The sequence below is a fragment of the Archocentrus centrarchus genome, chromosome 22, assembly GCF_007364275.1.
Source record: "Archocentrus centrarchus isolate MPI-CPG fArcCen1 chromosome 22, fArcCen1, whole genome shotgun sequence".
Lineage (NCBI taxonomy): Eukaryota > Metazoa > Chordata > Actinopteri > Cichliformes > Cichlidae > Archocentrus > Archocentrus centrarchus.
The window spans coordinates 790,503-802,081 of NC_044367.1; the positions used below are offsets into that span (position 1 = coordinate 790,503).

The 11,579-nt window shown below is 43.1% G+C and overlaps 1 protein-coding gene across 2 annotated transcripts; it reads left to right on the forward strand.

Moving 5' to 3' along the window:
* Nucleotides 1-1,608: 1,608 nt before the first annotated feature.
* LOC115773099 (uncharacterized) lies at nucleotides 1,609-10,521 on the forward strand. Of its 2 annotated transcripts, XM_030719608.1 has the most exons (6): nucleotides 1,609-1,705; nucleotides 1,905-2,052; nucleotides 8,002-8,409; nucleotides 8,853-9,005; nucleotides 9,378-9,470; nucleotides 9,773-10,521. In XM_030719608.1, the coding sequence occupies exons 3-6, from the start codon at nucleotides 8,056-8,058 to the stop codon at nucleotides 10,094-10,096; spliced, it is 924 nt and encodes a 307-aa protein (XP_030575468.1). In that variant the 5' UTR covers nucleotides 1,609-1,705; nucleotides 1,905-2,052; nucleotides 8,002-8,055; the 3' UTR covers nucleotides 10,097-10,521. The 2 variants fall into 2 exon arrangements, with proteins under 2 accessions (XP_030575468.1, XP_030575467.1); XM_030719607.1 differs by lacking the exon at nucleotides 1,905-2,052 and having other exon boundaries at nucleotides 1,619-1,705.
* The last annotated feature ends 1,058 nt before the right edge of the window (nucleotides 10,522-11,579 follow it).

Sequence of the window (11,579 nt, forward strand, 5' to 3'; positions counted from 1 at the left end):
ACCCAGCAGTCTGTAACCCCTCAGATGACGTGAGAGAGGACTTGATACACAATATGCACCCGTACCCATTCCACTGGTGGGGGTGACCAAGAACTGTCCAAGACTTCAGCCTCAGGAAGCACCAGTGGGCCTTCGTAAGCAGCCCCGGTCATCTGTTGATACGGCTGCATGGCCTGAAGAATGGTTCCAGTCGTCGGAGATCATGGGTGTGTTCAGTGTCCAAGCCAGCTCTACCGTCTTCAGCTGCAGCGTCCTGTCATCTGAGCCTTCAGTGTCTGCAGAGCCTCCATCTGAATCTTTGTCCTCTGCTGAGCATCTAATTCCTCCATTGTTATTCTCTTCAATACCATGTGCCAACACACAGTGCAGAGCAGCTACCTAAACTCTGCTCCCAGTGAGGTAGATTATGTCGTCAGTAGTTTTACATCCTCACTGCGTACGACTTTGGATACTGTGGCTCCTCTGAAAAAGAGAGCCTCAAATCAGAAGTGCCTGATTCTGTGGTAGAAGAGAAGAGAAGAAGACTTTATTGTCATTATATGTAAACATATAACGAAATTTGCGTTCCAGAACACCCATCCAAGAGAAATACAAACACAGAAACAAACAGGGGGGACAGGTGTCTGAGGTCGTGCAGCGGTTTTGCCGGCGCTACAGAAACAGAAAGAGATACACTGGGATAGGTAGGTTAAAAAAAATCATCTGGTACTGTGTTCATTATGAACACCTTACGAGGTTCCAAAAAACACCTCAGCAAAGCAGCAGCACATTTAAAGCCTGGAGAGCACTAGGGTGGGTAGGGGAGGGGCTGCCAGCGGAGACGAGCAGGATGCTGTGATGGACACACAGCTTCCAGACCAGCAGTTCATCATAATGTTCATGGTAATGGTACAGTCAGCCTTGGTTGCCAGGATACCAGTTCATACAGGTCACAACACGGGGCGGGGGGGAAGAGCATCTGTTTACAAACATCTCCAAGAGGCGATTTAGACAGACAGCATCCACGGCGAGCCAAATTCATAATACTGCAATTGTTTTGGTTCAGGCCGTCATAACTATTTGCTGACAGACTTACAGTTTTCTGGTTACCTCTCAGAAGTCCAATAATCTGAATTTGGTTCGACTCCGCCATGCAGACCAGACACTCCAACACTCCTCCAGATGTAATCCACTTTGATTCAGCTCTACTGAGTCTGACTGAGTTTGTACTGTTTCTGGATCCCTCATAGGCAGCCTTACTACACTGTAAACCCAGATTTGGATTCCACTTAAAAATATTGAGTTCATATTACTTAAAATTGCCCAGAATGTGAACATTACTTGTCAGTGCTGAGTAAGTTGAACTGTTTCGTGTCCTTTCCCATTGTAATTGTGTTTTTAAGTCAAATCAATAGCGTCTACTTAAATGAACCGAGTCCATATTACTTAAACGTCTGCCATTTCACAACATTCATCAATAATTCTGAGTAGACTACTTTTATAATGATCTATCTTATTGTGATTATGTGTTTAAATCCAAACAATTTAATATCACCCACTAAAGATCTAATTTATACCAGTTTCAACAGACTGGACTGATGATCTCTGAACCGTGTGACAGAGCAGAGACGGGAGAGAGCGAAGAGGAAGTATTCACTGAAGCACGCAAGTTGTCCGACCCACATTTGAAGCCGTGGTTGAATGACCAGAATTCAGTGACAAAACTGTAAGTTAAGACCTACGCTGGTTGCATGTCAACTGATAGGTTAAGTAACTAGCGTAATTATTAAGTCAGCAAGATAGTTAACTAGCTAACTTTGCCTAACACTTTCTTAGCAAACGTTAGCCATATTCACTGCTAATGTTATATAGCACTAGCTACCACCAGTAAGCTTTTCTCCTTTTTCTTTTTTATTTGCTCCCAGACCCCTAATGGAAATTGAGCGGAGCCAGATACCTGGAGCAACATTTGAACAGTCCTGTCAAATTGTCCCTTTCAGAAGCTTACAATACATATACAGTATCCTCAGTATATGTATTGTATCTTTAGCTAACTGAAGATGGAGTGGAAGTGTAAATATTGTGGCTTCATTAGTGGGAAGAGGGCGCAGCTATTTAAACACTATCAGTTAAAACACGGAAGTTACACACGAACAGTACCAGTTCCTTGTTTGCACCATGACTGTTTGTGCACATTTAAGTAATTAAACAGCCTTAAAGCACACATATCTCGTGTCCACCCTATAAGATAAGAGATAAGATAAGATAGTGTTTATTTGTCACATGCACAGTTATACACAGTACAATGCACAGTGAAATGTATTTTGTACCTGCAACCTTATATACACACACATATAAATAAGAAGAATAAAAATTAAAAAAAAAAAAGTAATTCACACTATACACTATACTCTATATACTATACACTATACACATTTTTTAAATTATGATATTTACACTGTGCAATAATGGTCCAGTTAGGGCTCAGAGTTGAGCAGACGGATGGCTTGTGGGTAAAAACTCTTCTTCAACCTTTCAGTCTTAGTCCTCAGGCAGCGGTAACGCCGGCCTGATGGGAGCAGGGAGAAGAGAGAGTGTCCGGGGTGGCTGGGCTGTTTTAGGACCTTCATGGCCCTCAGCCTGCACTGCTTGGTGTAAATGTCCTGCAGGTTGGGGAGGGTGGTTCTGATGGTCCGTTCAGCTGAACGAACCACCCTTTTTAGGGCCATGAAGTCCTGCTTGGTGCAGTTTCCCATCCAGGTGGTGATGCTCCCACGCATGATGCTCTCGATGGTGCAGGTGTAAAAGTTCCTGAGCACCTTGAGTGGGAGCTTGAAGTCTCTCAGCCGCCTGAGGAGGTAGAGACGCTGTCTGGCCTTCTTCACAGTGATGTTTATGTGATGAGTCCAGGACAGGTCCTGTGAGATGGTCACTCCCAGGTATTTGAAGGTGTCCACTCTTTCCACCTCAGCACCACTGATGACAAGTGGATGGTAGTCCCTCTGCTGCTTCCTGCTGAAGTCCACGATCAGTTCCTTTGTTTTGCTGATGTTGAGCAGGAGGTGGTTCTCCTGGCACCAGTTCTCCAGGCGGGAGACCTCTCTCCTGTAGGCTGTCTCCTCATTGTGAGAGATTAGTCCCACAACAGCAGTGTCGTCAGCAAACTTGATGATGACGTTGGACTCTGACGTGGCCTCGCAGTCATGGGTGTACAGTGAGTACAGCAGAGGGCTGAGCACACAGCCTTGGGGTTATCCAGTGTTGAGGGTGAGGGAGGATGAGGTGAGGTGACCCACTCGTACCACCTGTGGTCTGCTGGTCAGGAAGCTGTGAACCCACCTGCACAGGGATGGGCCCAGGCCCAGGTCCAGCAGCTTAGAGACCAGGCTGGAGGGAACTATGGTGTTGAATGCTGAGCTGTAATCTACAAACAGCACTCTCACATAGTTCCCCTTACCAGTGTCTATGTGTGAAAGGGTCTTGTGGAGGAGGAAGGATATGGCGTCATCTGTGGATCTGTCTGGCCGGTATGCAAACTGTAGTGGGTCGAGGGTGGTGGGCAGTGAGGAGGTGATGAATGTCTTGATGAGTCTCTCAAAACACTTCATCACCACAGAGGTGAGTGCTATGGGCCTGAAGTCATTGGGGCTGCTGGGGTGTGGTTTCTTTGGGACTATGATGGACTTTTTAAAGCAGGTGGGAATCACACACAGTTTCAGTGAGAGGTTGAATATCACTGTAAACACAGGTGCCAGCTGGTCAGCGCAGGTCTTAAGGACACGTCCGCTAATACCGTCTGGTCCAGCCGCTTTCCTGGTGTTTACACGTCTAAACGCCCTCCTCACGTCGCGCTCCGTCACAGTGAGTGTCTCCGCCCCTCCGGCCGGGAGCGCAGCGGGCTGTCGGCTTCCCGACTCAAAGCGCGCAAAGAAGATGTTGAGTTCATCAGCCAGAGAAGCGTCGGCACTCACCGGGTGTGTGTGTGGTGCTTTGTAGTCCGTGATGGTGCGTAGTCCCTGCCACAGTCCCCTGGGGTCAGACTGTTGTAGTTGCTGTTCCAGTCTGCGGCCGTAGCGATGTTTTGCCTCTTTCACCGCTCTGCGGACGTTGTATGATGCAACCTTGTAGTCCTCCATGTTCCCAGAGGCGAGGCCGGAGTTGTAGGCAACGGTGCGGGACCTCAGGGCGTCGCGGACAGATTTATCCACCCACGGCTTCTGGTTGGGAAAAGTCCTGATGGTCCTCCTAAGTGAAGTGTCTTCAACAACTTTCCCAATAAATCCCACAACAGTTTCCGTAAACTCACGAGGATAAAACAACAGAAAAGGAAGCTGTCAAAATGTGCTGCCAGCTGTGTGAATTCAAAGAGCCCTGCTCTGAAACTGAATTTTTCACCCACCTAAGAAGCAGGCACTTGAGAGTTAACCAAAAGGTGCAGTGCCCATATGCAGGCTGTAGATTTGAAAGCAGTGTGTATTCAACTTTTAATGCACATAAAAGTAAAGCACATAGAGAAGGCAACTGGAAAATGTTCAAGAAAGAAATAGTTAATGTTGACATATGTAATGAAAACAGTGACAGTGATATTGGAGATGAGCAGATGCCATTTGAACAGACAGGGGATCTAGACAATGTCAGTGAAGAAGCTTGTGACATAGATCGTCATTGTTTAGAAAAGCAGTTAGAGCATAACTTGGCTGCACTTTTTTTAAAGATGCAGACTATCCTCCACATACCTGAGCGCTCTGTACAGGAAGTTATCAAACAGCTTTGTGCTATACAATATCTATCTGCACCACTTCTGCATCATAAAGTGAAGATGATTCTTAAGGACTATAATTCTGAGATAGATGAGTCCATTGTGAAACAGTTGAGCAGTGCTTTTTCAGAGACCAACATATTGACAAAATGCTGTGGCAAAGATGGTTCCTTAGCAAGCACAAAAAAGAGAGCATCATAAGTGTCCAAAGAATTCCCACTGGTAATGCCTATAGAGTATGTGGTTGAAAAAGATAAGAAATCGGTTGTATACAGTGACGTGCGGTGAGGGTCGTGACTGGTGAGGCACTGACGTCATCACATCAGATTTACAAACATATAGCTTATTCACCATTTGATTGGCAACAGTTGTTTTGTTTAACATTAACATAGTCTGAAGCAAACCTTTTAGCTCCGGTGTTGGTCTTCCTTTAATTATTATCTTCTGCTTCGATTGAAAGTCCAGTTTAGAAAATTCTTTCAGTTGAGTTATGTAATCTTCCATGTTGAACATAAGGCCAAGCAACAGGAAAAACTAACTGGCCTTGCTAACTGTTTATGGTAGCTTGCCGCCGAGGAGTCGTAGAGTCCCTGGGATCACCAGCGCCCCCTACCATGAGGCACGAGAACTGCGTGCCTCACCTAGTGTCTCTTCGCAGCAGTTTCATGATCGCTCAACACAAGAATGCATTACACACACATACAGTTGTTAATGAAAAAAGCAAAAAAAAAAAACTGTGCATTATATACACCAGCTAAAATATGGAAATTTAGTTCATACAGTAAAAGTGTTAGAACATTTTAATAGCCACATGCAAAGGGAAAGTAATCCGGTCTCACTGCATAGCATGCCAGCACAGTTAGTAGTCATTGGCAATGACTATACTGAGCCACACCACGGATTGCGCAATCCGTGGTGCGGCTCGCCGGGCTGGTGCCTCACCGTTCGTCTCTTAGTATTTGACCGGCAAATGCGAAAATTCAGCGATTTTGAAAAAACTAATCTAAAAATGGTGTAGTTAAATGGAAAAGAACTTTAAAATACAAATCACTGAATAAATATAACCATTTAATTTATTTTTTAATTTTATATTTCCACGATGACAGGTGAGGCCGTGCCTCACCTGCCTCCCCTGACTGCACGTCACTGGTTGTATATGTTCCCATACAGAAAATGCTACAGAAGTTGCTAAGCAGGACAGATGTGTTAGATAAAGCAATGACTGAAGAAAGACATGTTCCAAATGAATACAAAACTCATGTAGATGGTGTATACTTCAGAGAAAATGCCCCTCTTAATAGTGATGAGTTCACAGTTGCCATTGGGCTGTACATTGATGACTTTGAAGTGGCCAATCCATTAGGAACATCAAAGAAGAAGCACAAGATGTGTGTTGTCTATTGGGTGATTGCCAATATGCCAGCAAAATATAGAGCATCACTTAACTGTATCCAACTTGCCCTTATATGCAACACAACCACTGTAAAAGAATATGGTTATGCTAAAGTGTTGGACCCACTTATTCATGATATAATGTCACTAGAAAAAGATGGTGTCTACATAGAGGCCTTAGGTGCAAGTGTGAAAGGAACTGTTTTGTATGTAGCTGCTGACAACCTAGGGGCTCATGCACTGGCAGGATTCAGTGAGAGCTTCTCTGTTGATAAATTCTGCAGGGTCTGCATGGCAAGCAGGAGTGACATTCAAGAACAAGAGGTGCGCTCTGGTGCCTTTGAGGTCAGAGACAAAGACAGGCATGACATACAAGTGCAGGCTGTTTGGGAAGACCCAGAACTTGGTAGAAAATATGGTGTGAGAAAAGAGTACCCTTTGACTGCAAAACTGGAGTACTTCCATGTAATCAAAGGTTACCCTCCTGACCTCCTGCATGATCTTCTGGAGGGCATAGTCCCAGTTGAGTTGTCTCTGTGCCTTTCAAATCTGATTTTCAAAGGATATTTTAATTTAGAAACACTCAATCAGCTTATTAGGACCTTTGCATACACATTTACTGACAAAACTGACCAGCCACAGCCTATTACAAAAGGCTTCCACACAAAAGGCACAATCGGGGGAAATGCACACGAGAACTGGTGTCTAATTAGACTTCTTCCATTTATTGTTGGTCAGTATGTCCCTCCAGGGGAAAAGGCATGGGAAGTTCTCATGCTTGTGAAAGACATTGTGGAGTTAGTAGTTGCACCCAGGTTTACTGAAGAGACACTCTACTTCTTGGAGTGCAAGTTAGCAGAACATAGAGAACTACTGCAGACTGCATTCCCAGAGTTCAGATTACGACCAAAGCACCACTACATTGAACATTACCCTCAACTTATCAAGGCATTTGGTCCACTTTGTGATGTCTGGACTATGCGCTTTGAGGGCAAACACAAATTCTTCAAAAAGGTTATCCGTGATGCTCAGAACTTCAGGAACGTAGCCCTTACACTTGCCATGAAGCACCAGAAAGCAGTTAGCTATCATTTGGACTCAAGTTCATTTTTCAAACCATCAGTAGAGATGCAGAAGGTCACTACAGTCTCGATATCATCTTTCACTGAGGACATCCAAAGAGTACTCAGTCAGAAAATCCACAAGCCAGCAGCAGTTCTTGTAGCATCATCCGTCTGTCTGGATGGGGTTGCATACAAAGCAGATATGGTAGTCTCTGCTGGATCCTGCTCAGGTCTCCCTGAGTTTAGGCAGATAACACAGATTGTTGCAGTTCATACAGAAATCATGTTTGTGTGCAGAGTCATGAGTGCATGGTACCATGAGCACCTTAGGTCATATGAAGTTTGCTATACTGATTTAACCCCAACCCACTGTGTAGTCTCACTCTCAGAGCTTAATGATGTTTTCCCCCTTTCAGCTTACAAAGTAGGTGGGAAACTAATGGTGACTCTCAAACATTTCATTCTGTGCTGAACATTCTCTCTTCCTCTCAGATGGCGCTGCAACAGAGAATGCATTTGAGAGTTATCATCACTGAAACAGACATTAGGAAGGTGGTACTGACAACAAAGCCCGATACAGTTGACCTTTTGATTGGCGCCCTTAGAGATGTGCTTCAAATACACTGTACCTTCACCTTACAATTTAGAGATCCCACCTTTGACAACGAACTTTGCAATCTAACAGAGATGTCAGAACTGCCTGAACGACCTACTGTTAAAATCATTCCACTGCTTTGTCTTGAGGAAATGCTAATCCCACAGTCAATTCAATTCAATTTATTCAATTCAATTCAATTCAATCTCAAGGAACAAGGATCAGTGTCCGGCTGGAGTGGTTGGAAAAACAGCTTGAAATTCAAGATGGGGAACTACAGAACAAAAATGCGTCAGCTGGGTCACCTTGATGTCACAGTGAATGGTGGTAAACATGGGAAGCACTCTCCTTGTGGAGACCCACCAAACAAGAGGATCAAGAAGCCAAAGAGAGGAGAAGTCAATTACCTCCCAGATTTTCCAGAGGGACAGGATGACTCTAGCCTTGAGGATGCTCGACAGCGCATGGTGGATGAAATGAAGAAGAAAACTCCAAATCGCGTCCTGATCAAGCAGAAGATGGATCTGACATTTGCTGTACGGAGGAATGAGGTTGTGAATGATGAGCCTGCCATTATCCAGATATGTCAACGTTGGCCTGCTCTCTTTACTGAACACCAGGTAGGCCAATATATTTGTCTCATATGCTGTAATCTACGGAACACTTCTGGTGACATTAGATTGAAAAAAATCTTAGTCAGCAATCGTCACTTTTGTGCAGACTGTTTATTATTGCTTTAGCCAACAAATATGGACAAGTTGGGATTGCATTTATTGTACAGGAATGAAGTAGAATTACATAAACTTGTCTGTTGGCTAAAGCAACTTTTGAGTCTTTGCACAGAAATTCTAACATCAATAATTTATGGCCACAAGTTTTTCATTGATTTCTTTTTTTGTTTCTTTTCTTTTTTTTTTGTGTAATCTGATTTCACCAGAAGAGCTCCATAGTCCTCATCAACATTGTATTACAGAGTAGTAGTATAGTCTGGGTTGATGCATTTAAAGATTACATCATATTCAGCTCATTTGAACATGAACATGTTTTGTTTTTCATATTTTAGGTGTGTCTGGAGTTTAGCAGAGTGGTTGGTAAGAGCCTGAGACAGGAGTTCTATGAGGCCCTTGATCATCACAGTCCCAGGCTCATGGAAATCTTTAAGGCAAAGAGGGGTCTTACGGGGCAGGTGTTGGCTGACCTGATGAGACAAACAAAGGTTAGTTTATTTTCAGATCTATATTTATTAAATAATTGGATACTTGATTGAGTTGAGTTTGAAATATCACGTGTATTGTTAAAAAAAACAACTACTAGTAATGTGATCTATGCTGTTTGCAGATGCTTTCTTTATCTTTGAGAAGCATATCTGTAATTGAGTTGAATTGTCTAAAGTAATTTTTCAGTGTAATCACTTACCACCCATTTCATTAATTTACCAGTTTTTGATAGTTGATATGTAAATAAGGGCTGTAAATAATTGCCTATATGAATAATGTCAAACACTGGGTGTGTGTTAACAGGTGGGTTCCAGTTCATATAGACCCTATTCTAAATGTGTGATCTCATGTCTCCTCCTTCATTCCACCAGGCTTTGGATGTGATGGCGGTCAGATGCCTTGTCCTCAGGGGGCTTCCTGTCATTCTTGGCGATGATCCATCTGCCTTCTTCAAGGCCTGCTTTGTGAGGAACTTTGATTCAGTTTTTACCTTCTCTCATCCCATCTTTCTGTGATTCCACCTGTGTACTACCTCCCCTCCTCTCTCCCTACTATATATATTATTTTAAGGTTTGCTGATAATGATAGTTACTTTCTTCATGTTAGTATTGTGACTGACTATCCTGAGTGATTTTCTGTATCACTCACTGCCCTGTGCAGTGGGTGGACACTGAACAGGGTAGACATATCAACTGTGCACATAAAAAGCCTGTTTGTAGCACTTTGTTGTCATACTGACGTGATAATCCTGTGTTCTTTTTGTCAGGACACTGATGATGAGGAACGTCTGTACAGTGATGTGCCAGTGGGGATCCTCTGCCATGAACAGGAAAACATGTCTCCACACATGCAGTCCCTTCACCATAATGCATTCCCGGTGGGAATCATCTTGGAGGGAAAGATTGTGATGAATGCTGTGAACCTGCCCCAGGCCATGTACATTGTTTTTGGACTTACCTATGCACTGCATCTCACCTACCCAAAGTACATGAAAAACACTTTTGATTTTGTTCAGCAGGTACTTATGAACATAGGTAAGACAGATCTTAAACCTAAACTTCAAACACTCAAGAATCAACTTGCAATGTAAGATTCAGAATCTGGTCTTCCCAAATGGTCAAATGTGGGGTTTTTTTTTTTTTTAAATAGGTGGAAGTAAATTAAGTATCAATTGGCAGTTCTAGGAAACACAAAAATAATTTGGATCTGCATCATTTGTTAATAACGTTAATTGAAGGGAATGCACAAAAGGCTAGAGAGAATGTTAGGAGAGACGCACACACTTAAAAAAATAACGTAAATGATAAGAGAAAACGTGGGGGGTAGTGTGGAGGTAAGGTATAGGGAGGGGAAGGGAGAGTGTGCCTCTAGTTGTATTTCTTACCTGTTCACTCTGTAACATCTGCAAGGGTGTGTGTGTTGTAGTATTCTAGATGAGACTGTGTTATTTATTTTGTTCTTTTTGGTGTAGGTCAGATGCCGGATCCCGGTAGATTTTAGTTCCTGTTTTGTTGACTCACCCTGATGTGAATGACTCTGTGTTTTGTGTCTTTGTGAATAAATGAAACAAGACGATTGTCGTGTGGCTGCTTGGGTCTGAGGGTGAAAAGGGGGCGCTCTGGGCCCCTAGATGGTTGTAACAACTCACATATGGAGAGTGAAGAGTGCCAAATTACAACAAATATCTCATGAGATACTTATCTCAATTTGAACCAAAACCAAATTAAAACAGACACAGTTTAGCATTGTGAAATATATTGTTACTTTTGTTGGTGAAAAAAGATATGTTCAATTGAGAAGTAATGTTGTGTTTAATCTAGGGCAGCAGGGTGGTGTGGTGGTTAGCACTGCTGCCTTACAGGTAGAATGACATCTACAAGGTCTGGGTTCAATTCCACCTTGGCCAGTGTGTCTGTAGTTACTGGGGTTAGGTTAATTGGTCACTCTAAATTGCCCATAGGTGTGAATGGCTGTCTGTCTCTCTGTGTTAGCCCTCCGACACGGTGTACCCTGCCTCTCGCCCCATGCCACCTGGGATGGGCTCCAGCCCCCTGTGACCCCAAACAGGATAAGTGGAAGAAGAGGATGTATTTGATTTACCCAGCTCTATTGATTTAAAGACATATTTTGATTTGTGAGAACTATAAATGTTAAGTTTGGTCAATTAGGACATACAAGTTAGTTCAACCGATGACGGAGTAGTGCTTACTTAAATAAATGGGTGGTGAATGATTGCTTAAACTAAGCGTTTTTAGTTACTGAAACTCTGTTATTAGTACATTCAACTTAAATCTCTCATTCCATTCCAAGAGGGCCTCAAGTACATTGGACATAGCCCACTGCACTTATTCAACTGATGCTCATTACTTAAAACATTTGAGGCAACGAGTTACCTTGGTTTTTTTAAGTGGATTCAACTTATCCGGGTTTACAGTGCAGAGCTTTGGTGCCACTGCCTAAAAAGCTCTGTCCTTAGTCTTGTATGTGGGTCAACTAAAAGACTTTGATTTTGTTGTGTGAGAGACTGTTGACTTCCTTTTTTTTTTAATGTTTTTAAATGCCTGGATCAATTT

Bases quoted from the DNA above. Each gene is read 5' to 3' on its own strand.
- LOC115773099 (XM_030719608.1), top strand. From the start codon at position 8,056: ATGGGGAACTACAGAACAAAAATGCGTCAGCTGGGTCACCTTGATGTC. The intron at 9,006-9,377 runs GTTAGTTTATTT...TCATTCCACCAG, and splicing joins ACCTGATGAGACAAACAAAG to GCTTTGGATGTGATGGCGGT. The intron at 9,471-9,772 runs GTGAGGAACTTT...TCTTTTTGTCAG, and splicing joins CCTTCTTCAAGGCCTGCTTT to GACACTGATGATGAGGAACG.